Raw genomic sequence first — 27,550 nt, forward strand, 5'->3', positions numbered from 1 at the left:
TTCCAACCACACAACTTCACGAGGCTGTTTGTGAATGTTTGTTAGAATAATGGTTTCGGGGAAACACAACCTGCTGATAACGATGGAGCTTGCGAACATAGTTGGCTAACAATGGTTTCAGGAAACGCACCCCTGGATGGTCAGCCTCATGAAGCAGTCGTTAAAAGCATCCGACACTACCTGCAGTGTGTCGGCAGTGGCTTCACCGGTGTACCGTTGGGCCTGCTTCAGTGGTGGGTCAACAGCTGAGGAATTTGTCTACAGATGCTGTTGAACTGCTACAATAGATATAACCCCAGTTTTTAACTCTGGGTGTTTCATTGGGTAGAGTATGTCCCTGCATTTTAGAGTACAGGTTTTGAAGGACACCAAGCCGATGAAGACTGGAGGGTCGTATAAATTGCCTGGAGATGAAGGTTATATTTCTGACTTTGACTTACTTCCAGACCTTCTTAGGCTCATGTGGTCATCAGAGCAGACACCGTATTGCTTGTCTTGCACACCAGGGGGAATGCGATTACCCCCCCCATATTGAAGTTAGCGTGGCTCATTTAGCTTTGGGTGCAGAACAAACTTCTGTCACTAAGGGTGGTGTACATCCCAGGCCTATATTTTTCCAGCTTGATTGATATACATTACTTGATTGACATGTTTTCACTGTTATACAATAGGGGGCACTGCTGCATATCTTTTGAAATTGTGCATCATTCAGAACCAAGTGAAGAAGATGATCCGCATAAACCAGAAGGAGCTTTCGCACAATGAAGCTAACGCGATCATCAAACATTCAACAGCACATAAAAACCAAAACTTCACAACGTTACCAAATGAAATGTTGAACCAACAAAGAGATATAGGAGTGTGCAAGCTTTGGGGGTGTTGATGAACTCGATCTAGATCAAGTCTACTAGATCAAGTCCGTCTATGTTATGGTCACCATTCTGAATTTGATCCAGACAAAGTGTTTAACAAAAATGTGATTTTCTTAGATTTTTGTTCAAAATGTTTTTTAATGACACTTTCCACATGTTGATGAAAACAAATATTCAAACTGTTCATTCTTTATAAAGCAAAGGCACTGGTCTTTCTTTTGATATAGTCACTGTTTACATATTCTTAAATATTCTTGGGTCCATGAAAGTTTTATGAAAATGCTGGTGCTCGCTGGCAACTTTTTTTTTTGAAAGAAAAAAAGTAAAGTCATGGTGCAGAGAGTGCAGTTTTGGATAGGGTTCACTGCCCTGTTGATTCAGTGCTGGCATTCCTTTCAGTGTTTCTCTGCGGGCCACACTTCAGGAGCTGATCGCAGCTGAACACGCACCAGTTGATTTGTCCAGTTGATGTCGTTGACACGGCATTTACTTGTTTCTCTTTTCATGCGAGGGATGAGATGGCTGAGAACTTTCCACTCTGCTTATGTTCCTTCATTGGACTTATCTATAGTCCTAATTGATGCATTCTTCAAAATAAAGAAATGAAGGATGCGAAACGAAGCCTGCCTGACAAGGATCCTTCAAATTGACATGTCCTTCGACTCGACTGCTAGATGATTTACTTGAGATTTGCAAGCCTTGCGAGGATACTGCCTTCTATTTTTGGGAAGAAGGAAGAATCTGGGCTGTTTGGAGCACCAAATGAGCCACCATGCTGTCAGGTCGCGGGGAAAATCAACTTGATGTTTACATCTCATCCGTAAGCAGAAAGATGACCTGGCATTTTCATATGCCATAATCTAAAGATTCAGTTGCTTAGAATTTAAACTTGTCATCTAGATGGCTGCTTTTTTATCTGGAAAGGTCTTAACGGCAATCATCATTGACTTCTGGTGAATCACCGGTTGCCAAAACCAAGAAACCTCAAACTATGGAGAGCCTGCAGTCAAAAAGGGAAAGTGACAATTTGCTGATTTCTTAATGTGTGATCTGACTGAGCAATTGCTAGATCTAAACGTCAGAAACCTTATTTATTTGAAAGCATTTGCATTTCATTTGGTCAGATCAAAAGCTGGAGATATGTTACTTATATACAGGCATACGGGACGATTTTTAAATGAATACCGGTACATTTATTCAACTGCAGCCTGCAAGGAGATTCTGGGGTCTCCAGAGACACTTTATTTTTAAAGCTGCCCATTTTTTATACAATTAATTTGTTTGACAGAATCTTTCTTAAGCCATTATCGGACTGAGCTCTTCTGTGCTCCAAATCACTCACAAATCTTTTGACTGTTTTATCACCTCTATTCAGTTTTTGCACCATAGTTTTCATGCCTTTTGCAAGATTAAATTATTTCATGCTTTTCATCTTCAGAAAGATCTTTTTTTCCTCCCCATATTGCATGAGAAATGTGACTTGCTTAACAATGTGGAACAACCTTTTTAAGTTTTCCATTTATCTAAGAAGACCCAGGAAACTATTCAACAAACTTGTCTGAGACTAATGCCAGTTATCTAAACAAAATACAAGAAATAAAACACTTTCTTTGAAAAACTAAAATCTGAATGCTTATTTTACTTAAATCCTGATGTCACTTGCATAATTTGAAACAGTATAAACCAATATCTGCTTGTTGTTTTTGAGTGTTTATTTTAGTTTATATATTTTTTGTATTAATGTTTAAGTGCTCACTAACCAGCTTTAACTATTCCAATATGGGGGATGGCTTATAGCGGCCCATAGAAACAGTCACTAATGAGGAATCTATGTATCCATAGATTATGGTAATTAATTTTTTTTCATCCAAAAACATGAATTTTAAAGAATTGAAGAAGTTTAAACCAACAGTACAACTTATGTATCAAATACAAGTTTTGCTTTTCACATGAGCATCCAGGTCAACCTACACAGCAAGACTGGCTCCACAAATGGTGTGAGTTTGGAGAGCGGGAATATGCGTTTCACAAGTTCATAGATTAAACACTTTTATAACAAACTATAAAAAAAACAGTTTAGGCAGAAAAATATATATATATATATATATATTATATTCAACCACCAGATAAGTGCTTGTGCTCTTCTGTTGAATCTCAATTCTATTAGAGTTCTGAAATGTCTTCTTAACAGGATACAAAGTGGTACATCCCTTTTTGAATCCCTCAGTGCATTACCGTGTTAAATCCATGTTGTTGTTTTTTTGGTGATGTCACTGAAAATCCTCCACTAGAAAAAGCAGACAGACCAAACAAGAAGAACATAAGTGTTTAAAATTCTGAAAATACAGACATTTAAAAAAGTTATTCCTAAAAATAATTAAATCAAGTAACGACAAAATGAACAGAACATGTTCATTGCAGAGAGATGTTAGCACGCTTTGAACCTGGGCTGGCGGGATGAAGGTTTCGCCCCAGGATCTTAAGGATGTTTTCTACCAGACACTTCACGTCACTGTGGGTGTCTGGATGGGTGCTCAGGACTCTCAGTAGGTCTGTACCTCCTTCCGTCTGGAGCATACTGCAGTACTGAGGGGCTACAACAAGAGAACAAGAGCTGCATTTCTGTAAGTGGCTCAAAATTTCACCAGTAAGATAGATTACATTTATTCAGCACATGCTCAGTAAGGTTCTCGCTCTCACCTTACAGAGTAAAGTGTATAGGCACTCCCCTATTCCAAAATCATACATACACGCATGCATACATCATACAACCACATCACATGGGCTACTACCAACCCTAGCGGGCACATACACTAGCATACACAAATACACTTTCTAATTGTTTGTGTTAATCGGAATGACCATGCAGTTCTCTGCAATTCACTGAATCATTTGCACAGCCAACTTTTTATTTATTAATTTATTTTATATCTGAAGCTATAGCAGCAACATTAGCAATGTTTCCATCCAAACTTGTGAATTGGAATGTCACATAATAAAATATTTGTGAATAAAGTAGTTTCCATCCCAACAAAATCACCACTTTCTGGGAAATTGCAGCAAAATATCTGTAATAAAAACATGTTGAGTGTGCAGACGAAATGCTGTCATTTTCTCTTGCATTCGTATACCTGGTGTTCGGAAAAGCAATCATGTGAGACGCTTCAGGGAGGGAAATAAACTAAATCATTCTGATGACAGACTTTGGGCCACTGTTGAAGCAAAATAACCTGCCTGGCGTCTGGAAACTGTTTGGAACTTTTTAAGGAGGTAATTTCCCTGTCTCTCCCATCCCTGCTGGTCCCACCCAGCCTAGAGTGTTCTATTTCCTCACTGGTCCTGCCCAGCCTAGAGTTTTCTGTTTCCCCACTGGTCCTGCCCAGCCTAGAGTTTTCTGTTTCCCCACCTGTCCTGCCCAGCCTAGAGTTGTCTGTTTCCCCACTGGTCCTGCCCAGCCTAGAGTGTTCTGTTTCCCCACTGGTCCTGCCCAGCCTAAAGTTTTCTGTTTCCCCACTGGTCCTGCCCAGCCTAAAGTTTTCTGTTTCCCCACTGGTCCTGCCCAGCCTAAAGTTTTCTGTTTCCCCACTGGTCCTACCCAGCCTAGAGTTGTCTGTTTCCCCACTGGTCCTGCCCAGCCTAGAGTGTTCTGTTTCCCCACTGGTCCTGCCCAGCCTAAAGTTTTCTGTTTCCCCACTGGTCCTGCCCAGCCTAAAGTTTTCTGTTTCCCCACTGGTCCCGCCCAGCCTAGAGTTTTCTGTTTCCCCACTGGTCTGTCTGTTTCCCCACTGGTCTGTCTGTTTCCCCACTGGTCCTGCCCAGCCTAAAGTTTTCTGTTTCCCCACTGGTCCTGCCCAGCCTAGAGTTGTCTGTTTCCCCACTGGTCCTACCCAGCCTAAAGTTTTCTGTTTCCCCACTGGTCCTGCCCAGCCTAGAGTGTTCTGTTTCCCCACTGGTCCTGCCCAGCCTAAAGTTTTCTGTTTCCCCACTGGTCCTACCCAGCCTAGAGTTTTCTGTTTCCCCACTGGTCCTGCCCAGCCTAAAGTTTTCTGTTTCCCCACTGGTCCTACCCAGCCTAAAGTTTTCTGTTTCCCCACTGGTCCCGCCCAGCCTAGAGTTGTCTGTTTCCCCACTGGTCCCGCCCAGCCTAAAGTTTTCTGTTTCCCCACTGGTCCTACCCAGCCTAAAGTTTTCTGTTTCCCCACTGGTCCCGCCCAGCCTAGAGTTGTCTGTTTCCCCACTGGTCCCGCCCAGCCTAGAGTTGTCTGTTTCCCCACTGGTCCCGCCCAGCCTAAAGTTTTCTGTTTCCCCACTGGTCCTACCCAGCCTAAAGTTTTCTGTTTCCCCACTGGTCCCGCCCAGCCTAGAGTTGTCTGTTTCCCCACTGGTCCCGCCCAGCCTAAAGTTTTCTGTTTCCCCACTGGTCCCACCCAGCCTAAAGTTTTCTGTTTCCCCACTGGTCCCGCCCAGCCTAGAGTTGTCTGTTTCCCCACTGGTCCTGCCCAGCCTAAAGTTTTCTGTTTCCCCACTGGTCCTACCCAGCCTAGAGTTTTCTGTTTCCCCACTGGTCCCACCCAGCCTAAAGTTTTCTGTTTCCCCACTGGTCCCGCCCAGCCTAAAGTTGTCTGTTTCCCCACTGGTTCCGCCCAGCCTAGAGTTGTCTGTTACCCCACTGGTCCCGCCCAGCCTAACGTTTTCTGTTTCCCCACTGGTCCCGCCCAGCCTAGAGTTGTCTGTTTCCCCACTGGTCCTACCCAGCCTAAAGTTTTCTGTTTCCCCACTGGTCCTACCCAGCCTAGAGTTGTCTGTTTCCCCACTGGTCCTGCCCAGCCTAAAGTTTTCTGTTTCCCCACTGGTCCTACCCAGCCTAAAGTTTTCTGTTTCCCCACTGGTCCCGCCCAGCCTAGAGTTGTCTGTTTCCCCACTGGTCCTGCCCAGCCTAACGTTTTCTGTTTCCCCACTGGTCCTGCCCAGCCTAGAGTTGTCTGTTTCCCCACTGGTCCTGCCCAGCCTAACGTTTTCTGTTTCCCCACTGGTCCTGCCCAGCCTAGAGTTGTCTGTTTCCCCACTGGTCCTGCCCAGCCTAAAGTTTTCTGTTTCCCCACTGGTCCTGCCCAGCCTAAAGTTTTCTGTTTCCCCACTGGTCCTGCCCAGCCTAGAGTTGTCTGTTTCCCCACTGGTCCTGCCCAGCCTAGAGTTGTCTGTTTCCCCACTGGTCCTGCCCAGCCTAACGTTTTCTGTTTCCCCACTGGTCCTGCCCAGCCTAAAGTTTTCTGTTTCCCCACTGGTCCTGCCCAGCCTAGAGTTGTCTGTTACCCCACTGGTCCTGCCCAGCCTAACGTTTTCTGTTTCCCCACTGGTCCTGCCCAGCCTAGAGTTGTCTGTTTCCCCACTGGTCCTACCCAGCCTAAAGTTTTCTGTTTCCCCACTGGTCCTACCCAGCCTAGAGTTGTCGGTTTCCCCACTGGTCCTGCCCAGCCTAAAGTTTTCTGTTTCCCCACTGGTCCTACCCAGCCTAAAGTTTTCTGTTTCCCCACTGGTCCTGCCCAGCCTAGAGTTGTCTGTTTCCCCACTGGTCCTGCCCAGCCTAGAGTGTTCTGTTTCCCCACTGGTCCTGCCCAGCCTAAAGTTTTCTGTTTCCCCACTGGTCCTGCCCAGCCTAGAGTTGTCTGTTTCCCCACTGGTCCTGCCCAGCCTAAAGTTTTCTGTTTCCCCACTGGTCCTACCCAGCCTAAAGTTTTCTGTTTCCCCACTGGTCCCGCCCAGCCTAGAGTTGTCTGTTTCCCCACTGGTCCTGCCCAGCCTAAAGTTTTCTGTTTCCCCACTGGTCCTACCCAGCCTAGAGTTTTCTGTTTCCCCACTGGTCCCACCCAGCCTAAAGTTTTCTGTTTCCCCACTGGTCCCGCCCAGCCTAAAGTTTTCTGTTTCCCCACTGGTCCCGCCCAGCCTAGAGTTGTCTGTTACCCCACTGGTCTGTCTGTTTCCCCACTGGTCCCGCCCAGCCTAAAGTTTTCTGTTTCCCCACTGGTCTGTCTGTTTCCCCACTGGTCTGTCTGTTTCCCCACTGGTCTGTCTGTTTCCCCACTGGTCTGTCTGTTTCCCCACTGGTCTGTCTGTTTCCCCACTGGTCTGTCTGTTTCCCCACTGGTCTGTCTGTTTCCCCACTGGTCTGTCTGTTTCCCCACTGGTCTGTCTGTTTCCCCACTGGTCTGTCTGTTTCCCCACTGGTCTGTCTGTTTCCCCACTGGTCTGTCTGTTTCCCCACTGGTCTGTCTGTTTCCCCACTGGTCTGTCTGTTTCCCCACTGGTCTGTCTGTTTCCCCACTGGTCCTGCCCAGCCTAAAGTTTTCTGTTTCCCCACTGGTCCTGCCCAGCCTAGAGTTGTCTGTTTCCCCACTGGTCCTACCCAGCCTAAAGTTTTCTGTTTCCCCACTGGTCCTGCCCAGCCTAGAGTTTTCTGTTTCCCCACTGGTCTGTCTGTTTCCCCACTGGTCCTACCCAGCCTGAAGTTTTCTTTTCCACCACTGGTCCTGCCCAGCCTGAAGTATTCTGTTTCCCCACTGGTCCTGCCCAGCCTAGAGTTTTCTGTTTCCCCACTGGTCTGTCTGTTTCCCCACTGGTCCTACCCAGCCTGAAGTTTTCTTTTCCACCACTGGTCCTGCCCAGCCTGAAGTATTCGGTTTCCCCACCGGTCCTGCCCAGCCTAAAGTTTTCTTGTTCCCCACTGGTCCTGCCCAGCCTAAAGTTTTGTTTGCCCCAGACAGTTTTTTTCTCACTAAGTTCCACCCCGCCCTCCCTCCTCAGCTGGAGGTTGCGCAGCGTGAGGACGCACCTTTTCTCGGGGAGTGGAACTACTGTCACATAATAATTAGGCCGATTTTAGCCCCGATTCACCCCTTCCGACAATCTTAAGGATGCTCCGATTATCGTAAAATAATCTGATCAGATATTCCTGCCGTGTGTGGTGTGTTAAGACTGCTCGGAAGGACGTCGGGACCGCTCCAATCTCAAATCGGGGATATTCAACATGTTGGATTTTTTTGGTCCGATTTCTCCTCGTGTGTGGTGTCCCCCGGGGACAAATGAGCACACAGCCTGTGGACTGTGGCGTGTAGCCAATCAGAAAGCGAGGTGATGAGGCGGCGAGGAAGCACCGGGAAACAAAATCAAAACAGCTGGCGGCATGGCGCACAAGAAAGTCTCCACTTCTTTGACCATCGCCTTTGTTTTTAACCGACAAAAAACGTTATCAAAAGAAAACTACAAACTATCGCCAATGCATCCTCTTCGTCTGCCATGATTGTTTACTCTGAAGTCACGTTTTATCTCGAGAGTGGAGGGATTTTGCGAGATTTCCCGTCTGACCTGGGAATGCTCGGGAGTCAAATCGGTTCGTGTGTGATGTGTTGATTTTGCCGTGTGGTTGCGCACCACACACTGTACAACCAAAACTGTTAGACCCTTGATTTTTTAAAATCGTCCCGTGTGAACAAGGCTTTACGTGACAAAGAGCTTCTGAGTGTCTAAACTTGCACAGTGTGCGCCCAGCCTTAGGTACACTTATTGCAGATAATTGAATTTCCTTTTCATTCTAATTCCTTAAATTTACAACATCAATTTAAATTCAGGAATTAAAATGGAATTTTAAAGGAATTCACAATTCAGTTTTGAATGGAGCCTGGTAAGGAAAAAGACTGCGTAAATGTACTCTAAAATGGTCTAAATGTGTATAATGGGCCAGTAGTGAATGTTGCTATAATTAAACTAAACTACATTACACCATTATCTTTTCTTCGTTTTCCTTTAAAAAAAAAAAAAAAAAAAAAATTCTGTAAAAAGTAGGGTTGGGTACCGAAACGCGGTGCCAATAGGGAACCGGTTCCGACATAAACGGTAGTAACGAGACCGAATAAGAACGAAAATTTCGGTGCCTGACTTTTTTTTACCGCCCCCTGTAAAACATCTCGCGGCACGAATGTTCAAAAACATATAAATAAAACATCTCCAGTTAACCAGCAGAGCATTCATTTCATTCGTTTGTTAAATAAGAGACGATCTAGCGCTGAAATGTGTTTTTTAAATCAAGTGATCAAAGTGCTCGTTGCCGCTGCGATCAGTGGCGCGGATACAGTGTTTTCTGTTGTGGCTCGCACACCGCACTGTCTTCACTCGGACGCGCGCTTCAATCCGTTGCGGAAACTCTCTATTCGTTCCGGTGAAATCCCAAAATATAATGCACACAAACGTGTCCCTGCTTGATATACAACCACTGGTGAGCATAATCGGTTTTGATGAGAAAAAAAAATACTGTACGAATGCGGATTAGAACCCAGAACCTCTGACACGCTTGACGAAAGTTCAAGTTCAGCTGGCTGCCAATGTGGAGGTGGACATCACAGATGATAACAGCAGCCGTTCCTCTTCGGGTAAGTCTAGTAGGCCTATTTTAATGCCAACTGCAAATCTTGCATATCAAGTAGGCTAGCAAACACCGTTGCCATTCAACAGAGAGTGTGACAACGTGTGCAAAATGTTTTAACAAAGTTCCAACACTTCTTTATACAAGGCTATACTGTGTGTGTTAAATATTTCTGCTCAGTGTCAGATATTTCTCTACTTAAAGAAAAAGTAATAATATGTGAAGAAAAAATGTTGATCTTAACTTAAGTGTTTTACATCAGTAGCCTATTAAACGGTGCAATTTTTCATTTAATCAGAAAATCTTTAAATCTTTAAGTTAATATTGTGTCCAGTTTGGCCCTGTAAATAAAAGGGTATTATTTTTTGACAAAGTGTGTGCGGTTTCGTTTTCTTAAGTACCGGTTCAAGAACCGTTTAAAAAAATACAGAGTAGGTACTGGTATCAGATAAAACCCAACCAATACCCAACCTTAGTAAAAAGCAAGGGATTTCAGGGATTTGCTGTGCATCTCAATGAACTTGCCGTTTATTAGTCTCTCTGGCTTTTTTCTTACCGTTCTGAGTGCAGACAAATTGTATGGCCCAGAGAGCCCACAGCTGAACACCAGAACACTGAGAGATGTGTAGCAAAGGATAGAAGGGCTGGAGTGTCCTGGAAGACAGAGAGAAATACATCAAAAGCTTTCTGTGCTACTGTTAAATTAACAGTTCCATTATAAATTTGTATGACTGTTGAATTTTGAAAACTGTTCCTTCCTATATTGTTTTCCATTCAAATACGATACACAGTGTGTATTTGCTTGGAAACAAGTGACCAGCTCATTCTTTGGATTTTCCCCTTCTTTCGTCAGAACAAAGTCTTTCTTGTTTGAAAGAAATAGAAAATAAGATTTTAATTAATAGTTGGTTGGGTGAATTTAACAATGGCTGCACATCACGACTCACTAATAATAAAAATGTCTTTCTGATTATTTTTCAAGTGCATCTATTGTTTTTGTGAAAAACTACTTGATATTTAAAGGGATAGTTAATAAAAAATAAAAAAAGTAATACATACAGGGTTGGAATGACAAGAGAATGAGTAAATGAAGACAGAATTTTCATTTTTTGGACAAACTATGCCTTAAATTGTACATGTAAATAGTGACTTCAGCCATTGTTCTCCTGTGTACCATTTAGCACTACACACTCCAGTCCAGTGGGTGGCGTGAGTAAATGATGGCAGAATTTACTACTCCTTGCCAGTACATTTTCTTATAATATACAGTTTTATGCTTCTGATGGCCCTTTTGATCAAAAAGCTTGCAATGGCTGTATATAATGAGTGTTTTAATAAATGTGACCCGATAGTTCACACAAAAACATCTTGAAGCATGGACTGAATTTATTATTCTCATGATCCTTTTTATCAAAGAGCCTCTGTCCAAATACTTAAAATTAGTCTTGTAGACGCATATAAATAGTGCCTAAAAATAAATTTCTTTCCTAAACTCAAACTTTGTTCACTTCATAATTCCCATATTTCCATTTGTGTAATATTATAGTTGCACTATTTTTCAGAAATTTGGTAAGTAGTAATAATAATATTATGGAAAGATTAGGTGTGTCCTGTCTTTTGACTGATTCTTGTATAATATTACATAAATAGAGAATAATAATAATCAATAAAAAAGTAACTATTAGAACACTTACCGGTAGGAAACCATTGCATGCTCAGGAGAACTCCATGATAGGATAGAGGAGTGCTTAAAGTGAGAGATAAGGTACAGAGTTGAGCACATCAAAAACACATACATTTGAACTAATGCGTGCACACAAACAGTTTACGGGGACTCTCCATAGGCATAATAGTTTTTATACTGTACAAACTGTATATTCTATCCCCTAACCCTACCCATCACAGAAAACGTTCAGCATTTTTTTTATTTCAATAAAGCACGGTTTAGTATGTGTTTTTAAGCCAGTTGGTTTACGAGGACACAGGAAGTGTCACACACATTTCCATCCTCATAAACCATACACACACACACACACACACACACACCAGTTTCTCCTGAACTGTGCAGTGTAGCTCAGCATCCAGACCCCACGCAGGCCCCCTGACTGAGGTGAGGTGTGCCAGGATCCCTCCAGCAAAGTAACGGACATCCACCTCCACCTCAGGGTTGATTAAGAGTGAGAGAATGTGCTCCACCAGGTCTTCATCCATCAGCTCCATCCGCAGCTCCTCCACCTCTGCTACATTATTCTGGAGCACAGAGGAGATTCGCTGATTTCAATGTTGAGCAAGCTATGCGTCATTTGAAGTAGATGCTGAAGGTTGAATAAGGACATGGTCTGATTTTTCCTTGCTGGTTAACAAACTGCATGAAGAAATTTGTTCAGCAATTATTCCTAATATTCTTTTTTTTTTTGACCCTTAGTCAACAAATCCTCTGTAAACACTGAGCAATGAATCATTTTGAGTTAATTTAGATTATTGTGTGACCAAAAGTGATCCTGTAAGAGTGGCTGAGTTGTTTGCTTTGTTATTAATCCATTTACTTCCACCGATTTTGACATGACATAAAATATATTTACCAAAAGGCCCAGGAGCTTCTGCTGGATGGAGAACTCAGAATAATACGACTGTGGAAGAGAGGAGAGAGTGATGAGAAGATACAGAAAATTAACAACCATTTAAAAGGCATTTCTCTCCCAAAAATGAAGATTCTTGTGTTCATCATCAACTTTAACTTGTCATTCCAAAACGGTTTGAATTTCTGTCTTCTGTGGAAAACAAAAATAAGATATTTTGAGAAGTGGGATTTTTTTTTGTCGATAGAATGGAAGTCAATGGTATCAACATTATTTAAAGCATCTTCTTTTGTGTCTCACAGAAGAAAGAAAGTCATACTATTTTGTATTGGATCAGCAAGAGTGTGAGAGAATGGTCACAGGTTTATTTTTGGGAGACGTATTACTAAGTTCAAGAATCCATGTCATTGTTGTAAACTTATGATATCAATCTATAATCTGACTTGTGATACTGCCTGTAATTAAACCACACCATGTTCGTTCATTTGGCGAGAGGAGAACTGAGCCTGGTTTCGCCCAAGGTTTTTTCTCCATTTCACTCAACGATGGAGTTTGGGTTCCTTGCCACTGTCGCCTCTGGCTTGCTTAGTTGTGGAAACCTAATATTTGACAATATTATTGACTTGAATGCATTGCTACTATTGGATGAGAGCTGAACTATAATTACTGTGGTTTACTTTCGTCTTGTTAGAGCTGCTTTACAGTGGAATTGAACACCTTTTCCTGTTTAACACCATAAAGCTGCTTTGAAACTATCTGTATTGAATAAAGCGCTATATAAATAAAGGCGACTTGACTTAAAAAGTGTCTAACTGTGCATGAGTGTGTGTCTGTGTACCTCTAGCAATTCCATGTAGAGTTCCAGTCCTTGGCACTGAATGAAATGGCGACAAGCAGTGGGCGTCTCATCGGTCAAGTTCCACAAAGCACTTAATGCAAACTTCAGAGTTGAGTCCACTACACCCAGCGAGGCCTTCTGTTGAACGATGCTCAGCAACTGCTGAAGTTTCACAGAAAGGGGAATACATCTATTGTTTTGGTCTATTCGTGTGTCATCTGTCCAGTCAGGCATTTACAATAGAAGCTTAAGAATTTAGCCATGTACATATCCTATAGTACTTTAGGGAACAGTATGGTCAGTGTAAAAGACCCCATTAAATGTTCTGAAGAATTTGTCTTTCCTGTGCTGACGTATTTGCTATTGAAACAGAAGGGGTGGGACATATTAACGGCCTGTCTTTTTTAATAGCTTATCAACCTTTAGCTCGCATCACAGTCTGACATGTTTTGCTATTTGCTATTGTCAGGATATAGCAGACTCGAGAGAGATGGATCAGTGAAAACACACTGCTTTATTAGAACACAGGTGAGTAATGACAACAGTAATGATGAAGGCGGGTATTAAACTTCAGTTCTTAGGTTTTGCAAGTGAAGATAGAGATTGTGACTTCAACAGGTGAGTGAATCCACACACACACCTTAAGTTGCTGTTAAGCAGGCTTAATAGTAATCAAAGTCTTTGTCTTACAGGTCTTGAGGAAATGCTGAAGGGAATGCAGGAGAAGACGAACAGACGCAGGAGCAAGGAGACAGGAACTTCGGAATCGGTCATATTCACAGGTAGGGAATACAGGTAATCAGTAATCAGGTAATCAGTGCAGGTGCAGGTGATGGCTGAGTAAGTCCAGGTGAGGAAGAGGAGGGATGCTGGGAAATGTAGTGTGCTAAGGTGACTGGGATGGTGATGGGACTTCGTGACAGCCTAACACACTAGCAGACAGTTGCCATCACAGACCCGTGGCATTAACTCTGGGCCTGACTGATTCTGATGTGTTGAGACTATTGGGTTAAGTAGCTCGGAAACCACTCGACTGGACAGCGCTGTAACTATTTGACTTGGCAGCGCGGAGACCCCCAGACTGGCTAGCGCTGAGACCGTTTGACTTGGCAGCACTGAGAGCAAGGTGCAGTTGTTAGCATCTCAAGGCATCAAAGAATAATAATTTGTTAATTCGTTACATTTATATAGCGCTTTTCTGGGTACTCAAAGCGCTTCACATATGGAAGGGGGGAATCTCCTCAACCACCACCAGTGTGCAGCATCACCTGGATGATGCGACGGCAGCCATATTGTGCCAGAATGCCCACCACACACCAGCTTACTGGTGGAGAGGAGACAGTGATGAAGCCAATCAGTATATGGGGATTATTAGGAGGCCATGATGGACAGAGACCAAGGGGGAAATTTGGCCAGGATGCCGGGGTTACACCCCTACTCTTTTTCAAAGGACATCATGGGTTTTTAATGACCACAGAGAGTCGGGACCTCGGTTTAACGTCTCATCCGAAGGACGGTGCTCTTTGACTGTATAGTGTCCCCGTCACTATACTGGGGCGTTAGGACCCACACAGACCACAGGGTGAGCGCCCCCTGCTGGCCTCACTAACACCTCTTCCAGCAGCAACCTGGTTTTCTCAGGAGTCTCCCATCCAGGTACTGACCCGGCTCAGCCCTGCTTAGCTTCAGTGGGCGACCAGTCTTGGCCTACAGGATGATATGGCTGCTGGCAAAGATTCAAAGAACACAAAGATTCATCCAAGCCCCCATAAAAGATAGCCATTAACAACTCATCATCCAAGTCCACAGTGGAAGACAGCTCCAAGAATTCCTCTGCATACTCCGCAATAGGGCGGCCATCTTGAGTGAGGGAGCACAAAAGGTCAATTGGATGGAGTGAAATGCTCTTACTGCAATCGGTGTTGGTCTGGTCTTGAGAAAGTGGCTCAGTGGTTCATGTAGGTGGTCTACAAACCGGAAGGTTGGTGGTTCAATCCCCGGTTCCACCTGACCAAGTGTCGAGGTGTCCATGAGCAAGACACTTAACCCCAGCTGCTCCCGATGAGCTGGATGGCGCCTTGCATGGCTGACACCGCCGTTGGTGTATGAATGGGTGAATGTGTGGTAATATGTAAAGCGTTTTGGTGGCCATTGGGTCTGTGAAAGCGCTATATAAATGCAGTCCATTGTGAGTTCAACAGGTGAGTAGATCCACACACACACACTCCTTAAATTGCTGTTTAGCTGGCTGAATATTAATCAAAGTCTTTGTCTTCCAGATCTTGAGGAAACACTGGAGAAGAGGAACAGATGCAGGAGCAATGAGGAATTGTAGGAGGTCATATTCACAGGTAGGGGACACAGGTAAGTAATCCGTAGACCAGACCATGAGTGTGTGCTTATATGCCAGAGGTGATGAGTGTGCTGAGGAGGTGCAGGTGAACAAGAGGGATGCTGGGAAATGAAGTGTGCCAAGGTGACAGGGCTGGTGATGGGCGGTTTTAGGTGGAGGGACATTCTCATTGTATATTTTATTCAACACTGTGTACAAGATGAGTCGTCATTATTTTTGGTCCATTTAACCTTATGAAAAAGGCTGTAAAAATTTGAATCTGTTTATTTTACAAGCTATCTTTCCAACATCCAGGAGTGCATAGCACATAGACGGCTTCAAAGCTAATAGCAATGGACCAAAACCCACAAAACTTTTGATTTAATTGGGGTCTTTAAAACATCAACAGCAAATAAAAGCACCTGTGAAGGAAAACATTTACCTTCATTATAAATGCCTCTGCACCCAGTTCTGAGATCTCCTCTGTGCTCAACTGCAATGAAGTGAGAAAGAGTTCAATTCTCCAGCCTCAAAACCTTTTAAACATTAATAATGTCCCAGAGATGAAAATTACTTGATAATGATTTTTGTTCATATGAGCAGATCTCAAAATCTATGGCAATATGTTTTTCAGCGGTGGTGGTTCCAAAAGTATTTTTTCCAATAGAGATTTTAAAAGTCATTAAAAAAAGTCTAGCATTATTCAGCATGACCATATTCTATAACTAATAGGCCATTAATTAAGGTTGTTCCCTCAATAAAGTCAGAATGACTGCTTATTGATAGTAAGTAAGGTAATTGCTGTACACGAATTATGATCTTAATATGCGTATGGGCCTTATAAGGCAGTAGCACCACAAACATAAATTAAGTCTTTCTATGTCTAAATATGTTCCCCATTCTAAAACTCTTTTAGTTTTAGAATATGGCCATGCAGAATAAGGCATTAATATGTGCCGTATAAGTATTAATAAACAGTCAATAAAGAAAATTAATGAGAGTTTTTACTTCCAGAACCTGACTAAGCACTCTATACGCCTACGCCACTCACCACTTTTTACTGCCTTCATTTTTTTCTTTTACTTTTGAATCTACTATTATTAAAAAAAACACAGCAAAATAATATATATTCTTTAAAATCTTTAAAATAACATTCATAAAGTTTAAAATGACTTCCCCTCCCCCTTGCAACAACATCTCTTCTCTGATGATGCATTTACTGGTGCAAGGGTGGGACAACCTGTCACTTACACGAGATTCGCCAATAGCAAACCACAACCATCCAATCGACTCCCTATGGACAAAATCAAGTACCGTCCTAGATTTGTTCTTGTTTGACAAATCGTTTCAGTCAGATATACGCCACAACAGCGAAAAAATAGCTAGCGCAACTTCCATTTCGTGCCGAGTTTAATAATACTAAACATCTCTGAAGTTAACAGCTCCGCACAGCATCAAAGCTTCTCCTGGTTGTAGATATTGAACAACAGAATGCTGTAATTACCTTAGACACCAGTATGGAGACTACAGCCACCGCCATTCTCTGCACCGTCTGATCTCCGTGATTGCACAGCAACATCATTATCAGCTTAGCAGCTTCGTATCTATCCGGGAACAGAGGGGTCAAGACTAAGTTAAGTCACATCAACAACAAACTGAAGTGCGCTGAGGAAATGTGTATGGACTGACCTGTCAAATGGGACAACCTGTAAGATATGGTCACTGCAAAGGGTAAGCAGGCAATTCTTCTGCAACTAAAAGCAAAAATAAATTAGACATTGATAGTCAATAATATGAATCTTACAAAAATTGCCAAGAATAATTTTAGGTCATACTTAATGGCAAAATATAAATAAAGAAAAAGTTATATTTTACTGATACAAAATGTATTTTTGTATGATCACCAATTTTCGATGCCCACAATCTCATTCTCATCACTGTAATGCAAAAAAAAAAATTACATATACATGATTTCAAATCTATTTATATATATCATGGTAGTATATGTTGTACTTGCTTAAAGGTGCAGTGTGTAGAGTTTAGCGACATCTAGCCCACTGCTCACCCCTCCCTTTTGAAGAAGCTACGGTGGCCAAAACAGGACAAACATGTCGCCGTCTGAGACACCAGAGAGTAGCCAGTCAAGCAACGAGGTTTTCTTTTCTTTGCCGACGAAGATTGATGCTCTGTCGGCTCTTGTGCAAAATAATACGTGCGGTCCTCCATTTGTTCAAATTTCACTACCAACGTTACTACTACTACTTTGTGCTAATTCAACGTAGTGACGGTGCAAGTTGCCTCTAAAAACACCAACGAAGAAGAAGAAAAATAACAGAGTGACGAAACGCGTTCTGTAGAGAAGTTTGTCCGTTTAGGGCTACTGTAGAGACATGGCGGCGCAAAATGGCAACTTAACTTTTTATTTTATTTTATTTTTATCATTCACCTATGCCAGTTTAAAACAGAGCAGAAGCAACTATAAAGTAATCCATTTTAAGGTTGTAAAAACTGTGGCGCTGTTAAAACCACGCTCTGTTAGGCTGAAACTGTCTGCATCATTGGCTCAATCAATGGCTTGGGCAGGACTATCTGTCTTGCAGACCAGAAGGGGGCTTTTGGGGAAAACCAGTTAGAAAAACTGGAAGACCTACTCGAAACAAGTAAGACCAGCTTAAACCAGCTAAGACAAGCAAACCAGAACCGGTGAGTCATGGCATTTTTTCCTCAGCAGGGCCAAAAGGGCCTGTGGGCAACATTGAACCCCATATTGACCCCCATACTATCTGACTGGGTGCTTTATCATACAAACCGTTGGACGATGGATAGGATGAATATCGAATGCAGTCTGAGTGAGTATATACCTGCTCGTGTTTTGGGAAGTTCTTCATGGCTGTAAGAAGCTGTTGAACTACAGTTCCCGCCAGGTGTAAGGACATTCCCAGCACCAGCTCCTGCACGGTCAGGTTAAACACGCATGCAGTGGCCACAAGCTGAACATGGAGAGAACCTGTTTGGCGTTGCATTCCAGCCAATACCAGCTGCAACAGCAAGAGCCACACGTGCACCGGCTGTGAGTGTCATTAGCACACTAGAACAATGTGTTATTAAACATTACATGAGTCAAGATCCTTTACTGTAAAGGGAGGTTTTAAGGGATTGTTTCTTTTATTATGCTATGATATCATTATATAATTTCTGCAATTTTAAAAAACTGCCCGTACACTCGTTAAAAAAATTAAATGTATGCATAGCAATGACTTTTCTATGACACACCGCTTCTATGATGATGTAAACGATCTATATTCTATATAATTCTATGATTATACAGAAATGTAATTTCTGAAAAAAAATTATTGAGGGGCATAAAGTAAAAAATCTCAGGGAGATCCTGACATCTTGGTAAAACTCATATGAATTTAGTGGTTTAGCCAAAATTTTCTGAAGACTGGAACGCTTACATGATTGAATTTATGCTTTTAAATATATATATATATATATATATATACATAGGTTTCTTGTATACAAACAATACCGGATGCGCGCGCATCCAAGAGGCAAGACCGCCATATGTTATGCCGAGTTCTGTAAAAGAACATTGTAATTAACGTAGATTTCGCATTGTTTGTAAATTCTTGTTGACTCAATAATAAACTGCAATTTCAGAGTTTAATCTGTTTGCTTGTGTTTCATTTGCATATTAATATAACATTATGTAAAAAGTTAGTTAGTTGACTAGTATAAAATTGTCCAACTAAGTTTGCGAATCATAAAAACATGACATACCCTATGCATTTAGGTTAGTTTACAGCACAACAGCTCCGCGTCATCTCTGCTTCTGCTAGATATAGCCGTAAAGACTGTTGCTTTCTGCCTCTTAGATGCGCGCGCATCTACGTGATGACGTTGCACAGAAACCCGTGTATATATATATATATATATATATATATATATATATATATATAAAACACTGATCAACGAACAGAAGTTCAACTGTACTTTCTTGACAAGCAAGAACAAACCTCATTGGTTCTTGCCGGAGCTCAAACGTGCTGCGTAACACGAGAATGAACCTCATTGGTTCTCGCACATCAAGAAAGCATAATTGAGCTTCATTAACCATATCTGATGTGTAGGTTGATGAATGTTTATATGTAAATAAAAGTCTAAATTCAATCCGTTCATCATATAAAAGCGATTGAGTCTCTTCAGAAAATTTGGAGTAAATTGCTCGATTCATATGGATTAGTTTTACGATCTCTTTATGAACTTTTGGGAACGTCATAGTGGTATTTGCTTGGACTGTCAATGGAGGAACAGAAATCTGTCAGATTTCAATAAAAATATACATTTGTTTTTCAAAGATGAACAAAAGTCTTACAGGTTTGGAACGACACGAGGGTGAGTAAATGCTGACAGAATTTAAAACATTTTGGGTGCACTATCCCTTTAAAATCTCAATTTGAACTTTTTATAACAAGGCAAGGTTGGTTCAGGCTGTAAAATGTGATATGGTGTGATTCCTCAAATCTTCTTATTTACTGATCCTAGTTCAGATAATGAGACAACAGAAGAACTGATAAAGAAGAATTGTTTGTACCTTTAATATGTTTGGCTGAGGTCCTTCCATGTTGTTGGTGTGACTGTAAAGATGTGTAAGAACCTCCCGTATGAAACTCTCTCGGTCGCTGTATCTCCTCAAGGCTTCACACAGTTGGGTCAAATTGGACTCTCCAGCCACCTGGATGTGTTCACAAATATCTTATCTTCTAAGAAGTAGCAGGTCCTGGCAAAATCTGCTGTTAGTTCTGATTTTTAGATTACTTATTACTTGTCACATGCTCAATGAGATGGCAGTCAAACGCATAGACAAACTTTTGAATAGCAGCATAAAGTCTGGCCCACTTTGCTGCTTATTCTGGTCAGGAACTGCCCAGTTAGAAATGTTTTATGTGTCGTTCAGGCTCCGGGTGAATACTAACAGTAACGCTAGAGGATCATGTGTGCTTGACCGTCTGCTCTCTTATCAGCAGCTGCCGCATCATCCCACTGCATATTAGATTAAAGGGGTCGTGAATTACATTGTTGTTTAATTTTATGTTTCCAGATGTGCTGAATTCAAACGTGATGGATGATTTCAAGTTAACTAAGGAGGAGGAAGTACCGATGTGCATTTTTAGCGATCGAAATAAGCCTGTTGAAAGTATGTCGTAAAACGTGTATTGTCAGAAATAAAATGTAATGGAACACCAGCGTTTTCATATTTTTATAATGTTCACTGTGCGCATGAATTAATTGTCTTGTCCGCAAGAGTGACTGGGTGTTTCCTCCTATCTTTCAAAAGAATAGCTTTTTTTTGTCCTTGGTCCATATTGGTTTAGATTTCTTGTTTTCAGTACAGAGTAAAGCTAGCCTGCCAAGCCAGACCCACATCAAGATGTTGAGTCTGGGAACACACCATTGGCAGGGCTCAATCTGAGGGGCGGGATAAACGGTCGTCTTTCTAATTCCCTCTGCACACAATAGGATAGCGCTGCAACCAACCAGAGCAACTAAGAAGGTGACGTAGTCAGAGCGAAGGAACACATCTTCCTTTTTTAAGAATTAAATTGATGTACTCGTTACATCATAAGAAGAATGGCATCTACGCTAATTTTAGTGTCTTTGTTTATCCCGAGGTTTTCCCGCAGCCTGCCGGATCCAGGCCGTATCCAGATCTGACGAAGGACCTTCGCCTGGACCCGATGACAACGCAGTGCTGAAGTGCCAACTAGCCTCTCCCTATGGAGGATCCCTTTACCACTCTACAGATAAAGCATTGTGGGAAATTCACGTATCTATCCCGTAGTGATAAAATAAAATAAAATTCTGTATCAAATTTATAGGCAGGACAAGTAGTTTAAGGCTTTGTTTGTAGAGAATTACAAACATGCGCACATATATTCAAACGCACATAACTATAGAATTAATTCCTGATGCGCACGTGAGCGGCATCTGCGTTTCTCACACGGTGTCGTCTTAGCGGCCCCTAATTTAATAACAAATTATCCTTTCGACGGAAGTGAATCAATCAAAACTAACCTTAAACTAACTGTTACCTTAAATTATACGTTTATCTCTGTAAAGCAGCTTTGAAACAATCTACATTGTTAAAAGCGCTATATAAATGAAGATGACTTGACTTGACTTTGGATTAAAGCACAGGGAGGTAATGATATTTTTATTCCAGTGATCCTGTTTTAATATCTCTAAGTGGGTGGCTAAAGAGAAGATGAAGAAGTAGATATTGATCGGTCTCTCTGCAGGTAGTCTTGTGCTGACGTATTCAGTTCAGTTGAGTTTAGTTTTATTTATCCCTTAGGAAATTAGTTTTGCACAGGTGCCACACATCACATTAACACAAGCACTCAAAAGTAGACAAGTTAAAAAAGGGCACATGGTTACAGACTACTCAACATTGAAATAGCAGTGTGAGCAAAGACTCTTACCTTCAGATGTCCATCTCCACACAGCAGCTCAGAGCCGCCTGCACCCGTGGCCAGCAGCCCAATGAACCTCATCCCAGGCCGCGCCTCCACAAAGGCTTGGACGGTAGCATCGCTTACACCTCTCCAGCCCGACACATCCAGGGACACAAGATGCAGAAGGATCCCTGGGCGCTCGAGCAGTTGCTGCACCAAGTTGTCTCCATCCATTACCAGCTTGTCATTAGAGATGTCCAGGTGCCTCAGCAACCGCAGCTTGGAGAGCACTAAGATGAGGCTGGACGTCGGCATCTCTAACTTCTGAAGCCCATGCGTAGTTAGAGACCTTAGCCGAGACTCACAGTTCAACAGAGGTGTTAGATCTGTGATGTTAGTACCGGAGATATCCAAGCTCTCCAGCATGGGCATTGTGCAGATATCCTCCAGACCCCTGTCCTCCAGGTCCGTCCAGGCCAGAGAGAGCTTCTTTAAGCCCCGGAGCGAGTTGAAGGAGGCCTGCAGGGACTCCTCGTCTGCTTCCCCATACAGATGCAGGCCGTTCATCAGCAGCGTCTGAAGGCCCTGTCGGCAGGCTTTGCTGGAGGTGATGCTGTGGAGAATATCTGAGATTGTGAGGTCACTGTGTATATGTGAAGCGTTCAGTTCTTGAAGCTTGTGAGGGCAGAGGGCCAGTCTGAAGGCCTCGGCGGAGAGGTGCGAGGACTGGACGTGCGCTCGCCGCAAACGCAGGAGCTCCAGGTTCTGGAAGATGCCTACGGTTCGGTCATTGAGGACCCCTGAGCAGGAACAACGATCACAACATCATGCAACAGAAAATACAGCAAAGGGTTATAGTTGAACATCATTTATTTCACTTGATAAACTGTTTATTAATATTAATCTTTTTTTATATACTTTATTTTAAGAGGGATTTTTCAAGTTAAAATACAGAACAAACAACACTGGCTCGGACTACACACACACACAAGTGGGCGGAAAAATAAGAAAGAATGAGAAAAAAAGGAAATAAAATAATATATAATTGGTCCAATATATAAAAGTGCAATAGCAAAAAGCTAAATAACAGTCGAGGTGCCCAGATGTGCAGCTTAAATAATAATAATTTATTAAGTGAATAATTGAACATCCTTACATTCTTTTTATAACTGAAATATTTGGACATTTAACACATAATTACACACAATTATATTAAATATGATTGTGAATACATGTAAGCTAAATTCAGATGCGTGTATAAACTAAGCTATCAGGCTAATCGGGTATCTATGCTATGCTAGCACGTAAACTAACTAATACAGACATAAAGTCATTATAATATAGTTCAAAAAGCATTTGTCATGTAGGAATTGTGATCAGGCGCTAACGAGAGTACCTATTAAAAGTAATTTGAGCCAATGGGATCGCTTTGGGTCCAAACAGAGACCCGATTTCGAGGGAGGACCTGATTTGTCACCACAATGGCTTCTGGAACCAGGGACTTGATTTTGTCCAACAGAATTGATAGGATCGTTGTGGTTCGCTATCTTCATTTATATAGCTCTGCTATTGCTGTGATCTCATGAGAGTGACAGATAAACACGATTTATTCTGTGCTGCAGCTTGTCGTCTCTTTAAAGCAACATGGATTCTGATTGGCTGTCATTGTATAATTCTACAGCTGGGAAAAAAAAATATTCTGGAAGTTATTTCAACACTATCGTTTCTCTGTGATATTGTTATAGCTGTGGTGTGAACGCTGCTATCCCTTTATATTTGGAATGATTTTTGAACTGTATCTTTATTGTTATCATTATAGTTATCGTCCTTGGTGTTAACAGGCCTTCTAAAATATACGAGGGCACATGAATTAAAAAATAATTATGTGCATGGATAAATCATTTATAATAAATACTGCTATATTCCATAAAAAAGTGATTGACAGCTTCAGTGATTGTAACGGAGCGCTCATTTCCATTCACAATGTGAATAAAAGTTTCATTTTCCATGCTATATCTACACACTGCAAAGTTTCTTAATTAGCAACTACATTTAAATGTGGGATTGAATCAGAAAATGTGATGGTTGACGGTGAAAACCTTGGCAACAGAAAGGGGGAGAAATCTGATATTGTAAATAAAAATAGATCTGTGCTAGGAAATATCTATCTATCAATCTATCTATCTATCCAAGTCATCTTTAACAAAACCGTGATGTCATTGTCCAGCTCATTTCAGATCTCATATATTGGTGTCAATGCAGGCAGATCAATAATATTGTTGAATATGTATATATACCCATGTAAAACTATCTATCTATCTAATATCGAAGTCTAGGAAATATAATACAATTATAATGCAAACTAATAGAGCTGCCACCGGTTCTATGTCTATGTAATGCGTTTCTTTTTTCTCTAAAGAACTTTGTTGTTGCAACAACCACATCTTTTTGTAGAAAAATTGCACATTATGAAATAAATGTTTTTCTCCAAAACACGTTGGCCACAATTACAATATCTCAGAAGTATATTCCCATTAATATTTACCTTTTTTAGCACACCAGGGTGACTAGGAACATGAAATTAGTTGAGTCTTGGGGGTCAGAAAGCCTAAAAAAATATATCAAACAACCCCTACATCCCCTCATGTTGTTTGGAAGAGTTTCAAGAAAAGTCCTGGATTTCATGGTTTTATGGATTCTAGCAAATAACAACAGATAAAAAAATCAAAACCTGACGGCCTCTGCTAAAAATCGTATAATGGGCCGTGGTTGGATCTTCCATCAGGAGAACGGTCCAAAACAAACTCAAAATGTGTCTCTGAGGACAAAATGAAGCTTCTGCCATGACCGTCCCAGTCCCCTAAACTGATCCCTATAGTAGAGAATGAGTGGCTTGACCTGAAGAGAAGAAGCGCCAGCATGGATCTGGGAATCTGCAGGATCTGGAGAGATTCTGTGTGAGGAATAATCTCTGATCTACAAACTCATCCGGCATTACAGGAGACGACTCAGAGCTGCTATCTTGGCAAAAGGTATTTAATAAAAGTGTGCCAATAATTATGGCCAACGTGTTTTGGAGAAAAGCATTCAATCATAATGTGATTTACCCCACACTTTCAATTCTTTTACTTCAATGAAAGATCAAAAGATATTTTTTTTACAGCCATTTTTGATCATATTTACCAGGGGTGCCATTCATTCTCACCACAACTGTAGATAGGCCCACACAAAAGAAACACTATATTACAACTTACATTTGGACAAAACAACAAGGCTGCGAATCCACGAAAAAAAAACATGCAGTCATGAAGGTGCAACTCTAGCCTTAAAGAAAAATGGTCCCAAACAACTCCGGCGGCTCGCTTCATTTTTCCTGCTTTAAGTGTTTCGCGGTTGAGCAGCACATATGCGCATGATCGCGTGGTTAATCGATAAGTTTCGATTCGTCGATTAATGGTTAGCATTCCTAGTTGATTTCAAATATCTACAGTATTTCTCAGAAATCGCTTACTGCACCTTTAAGTACAATTGAGTATTAAATGTTGTTTTTCTTCAAACACAAAAGGAACAAGTGGTCATTGTCTTTAATAAAACACCCTTTTCACACAAATATGATCAATAAAATATTGAGATTTTTGGAAAAGTTTCTAGCTACCCTCATGAGCCATCCTGTGCAGCAGCTGATCAGCCAACTCTTGAGGAAATAACGGACAGTGGCGGAGCTGCAGCGATCCATCCTCCTGTTCAACACAAAGCACTTCCACGTGGCGACACAGCCAGGCCAAACTGATGTCCGTCAGGGACGAGGGACTCTCCTCATCCTGAAACAAAAACACCCGCGTAATTCTTTCATATTGTGACCACTGCATCATACTGATGACGCCTTTAGTCGGTCTTATACAGTGAAGTAGATGGTTGTATACGAGTTTAAATGAATCATGTAAAACCACCAGTAAAATATTTTATTATGTAATGCAAATTTAGAAACATTTGTCATGTCTACTTTTGAGGAAATTGTATTCAAACCATTCCAGTGTTAAACAAATACATTTAAATGCGTTTATAAACTGACAGGACAAGATGAACAATCTAATCAAATTTTGTGTCTGTTAAAAATGTATCTGTGAAACTCAATTATGTTGAATACAAGTGTTGCTTTTGTGTCTATTTGTAAATGTTTTTAGATTTGTTGAGTTAAAAAATACTGCTTTTTCTTTTGAAGTGAATATTAGACCTTTGTGGTAAGATGAGCCCTCCTGATTTGGCACAGAAGGTCCATGTTGTTAATATTGTAATCGTTTTTTAAATGTAATGCTTACTGTAATGCATGGGATTATTACTCAATAATTCCATGAGTTAGGCTAGATGTACATTTCAGATATCTTTGCTATTCATAAAATCTAATTGAGTGAAATCGTTCAATTTGAATTCGCAATGTTGTTAAGACATGGCTTTATGGTTTATGATGTATGGGCTGTTACAAATATGTATTATATATAATATATATAAATACCTGTACATAAGTATAAGTAAGTCATATAATACATTTAGCTTTCAGATTAATCTCTTTTAATGAGATTCTGCGTTGCCTGTTATTGTTTATTCAATTATTCAATTAAATTGTCAATTTTCAACTGAATTTTACAATATCCACAACAAAATGTTTATAGATAATTTGATGTGTTCTTTGATGTACAGTCAAATTATAAAATTACATGTATGTTATCAAATACATGACAACTAACTATTTGCAGATACGATTATGGTATTTGGCACCTTTAAGTTTTTTTTTTACAAAAATATAAAACGCTGAAAAAAGAAACTCAAAGATTACACGTAATAAATGCACGCAAAATTAAATTTCTCCTATGGAAGGTTATAATACACAGATACCTGTAACGTTATTGAACTTGAACGTTACTACGATTTTGTTGTTGTTTTTGTAGTTCAGAGATCAAACTTGCGCAAAGTGCTAACGTTGAATCACTTTATCTCTTTCACGCATGTAGTTTGTTAGTGAGCAGTAAATGGAGTAACTCACCATTATAGATGTGCCGCAACAGGTGCCAGAGTTCAGTTGCTTCTCTCATGCATATGGGCCTATGTCTCTCTTTACAGGATTAATCTTATTACTGCAGCTAACGTCGAGCTCTTAACGAGAAACTGCTCTTGGGAGAGGAACACACACACACAGTAGCTGCTGTTGGTCCAGTTTGCGTACAGTTGCGTTTTTCATACAGCGCAACGGTCGCTTTCAGTTTGTTTGTCATTAAAAACTAACGAGCAACGTGAAATAATCTTGACAGCTGATCTGATCACTCGTGGTGGGCGTGTCTTGAGTGACGGCGGATTATTGTGGTGGGCGTGTCTTGAGTGACGGCGGATTATTGTGGTGGGCGTGTCTTCAGTGACAGACGACCTTAGCACAGACGTTTGATTGGTTGCTTGTTCAACGTCGTCAAAACAGCACTTGAAGTGTGCTATTTTGGAACAACTAATTGTGTAGGCTACTAAGTAGGTTTTAGTTGTAATTAAATTGTTGTAAAGCATAACTTTAAGTGTATTTAGTGTACTTTTGTGTGTAAATTGTATACTTAGTAGCCTATATATATGCCTGTGTAAGGACAAATTACATGCTTGATTAGTGATATTAAAGTGTACTTTATTTGTGTTACAAGTAGCCTACATTACAAATTCATTACGAGTGTCTTCGAAACACACAAGCAAATATACAGTACAAGCAAATATAAGTGTATAATATTTTAGTAAAAAGTGTATGCTCAGTAAAACCCTTGGCTTATTCGAAATACTACAAATTGCACACTTTGTCTTCAATAGGCTAACAAATGCACATCAATAAACAAATATTACTATACTTTGCACAATATACTAGTGTATACTATAATGTATTTTAAAAGTATCCTTTCAATGGATTGTTACAATGAACATTTCCAGCACACAATGTAACGTACAATAATTTTAAAGTGTGTATATTGTGAAAATAGGTAAAAGCATGATGCTAATATACTTTTAATATATTTAAAGTTTGTAAAAA

General features: G+C 41.1%; 1 protein-coding gene across 5 annotated transcripts; it reads right to left on the bottom strand.

Moving 5' to 3' along the window:
• Nucleotides 1-998: 998 nt before the first annotated feature.
• On the bottom strand, nucleotides 999-26,836 carry zyg11l (zyg-11 family member, cell cycle regulator, like). Of its 5 annotated transcripts, XM_079612579.1 has the most exons (16): nucleotides 26,537-26,836; nucleotides 25,151-25,316; nucleotides 21,523-22,295; nucleotides 19,635-19,775; nucleotides 17,899-18,075; nucleotides 16,727-16,791; nucleotides 16,542-16,641; nucleotides 15,480-15,530; nucleotides 12,706-12,867; nucleotides 11,871-11,918; nucleotides 11,335-11,538; nucleotides 10,983-11,035; nucleotides 9,845-9,942; nucleotides 3,317-3,466; nucleotides 3,108-3,159; nucleotides 999-1,872 (listed from the first exon to the last, which is right to left on the bottom strand). In XM_079612579.1, exons 1-15 carry the CDS (start codon nucleotides 26,537-26,539, stop codon nucleotides 3,143-3,145), a joined length of 2,208 nt encoding a protein of 735 aa, XP_079468705.1. In that variant the 5' UTR covers nucleotides 26,540-26,836; the 3' UTR covers nucleotides 999-1,872; nucleotides 3,108-3,142. The 5 variants fall into 5 exon arrangements, with proteins under 5 accessions (XP_079468705.1, XP_079468706.1, XP_079468704.1 ...); XM_079612580.1 differs by lacking the exon at nucleotides 999-1,872 and having other exon boundaries at nucleotides 2,998-3,159; nucleotides 12,706-12,864; XM_079612578.1 differs by lacking the exon at nucleotides 999-1,872 and having other exon boundaries at nucleotides 2,998-3,159.
• Nucleotides 26,837-27,550: the final 714 nt, after the last annotated feature.

The sequence above is a fragment of the Phoxinus phoxinus genome (genome assembly GCF_949152265.1).
Source record: "Phoxinus phoxinus genome assembly, chromosome: 5".
Lineage (NCBI taxonomy): Eukaryota > Metazoa > Chordata > Actinopteri > Cypriniformes > Leuciscidae > Phoxinus > Phoxinus phoxinus.

Coding starts and splice junctions, on each gene's coding strand:
- zyg11l (XM_079612579.1), bottom strand. Junction 19,776..21,522: donor GTGGAGATGGACATCTGAAG/GTAAGAGTCTTT, acceptor GAACACATCCAG/GTGGCTGGAGAGTCCAATTT. Junction 16,642..16,726: donor CAGGTTGTCCCATTTGACAG/GTCAGTCCATAC, acceptor GTTCCCGGATAG/ATACGAAGCTGCTAAGCTGA.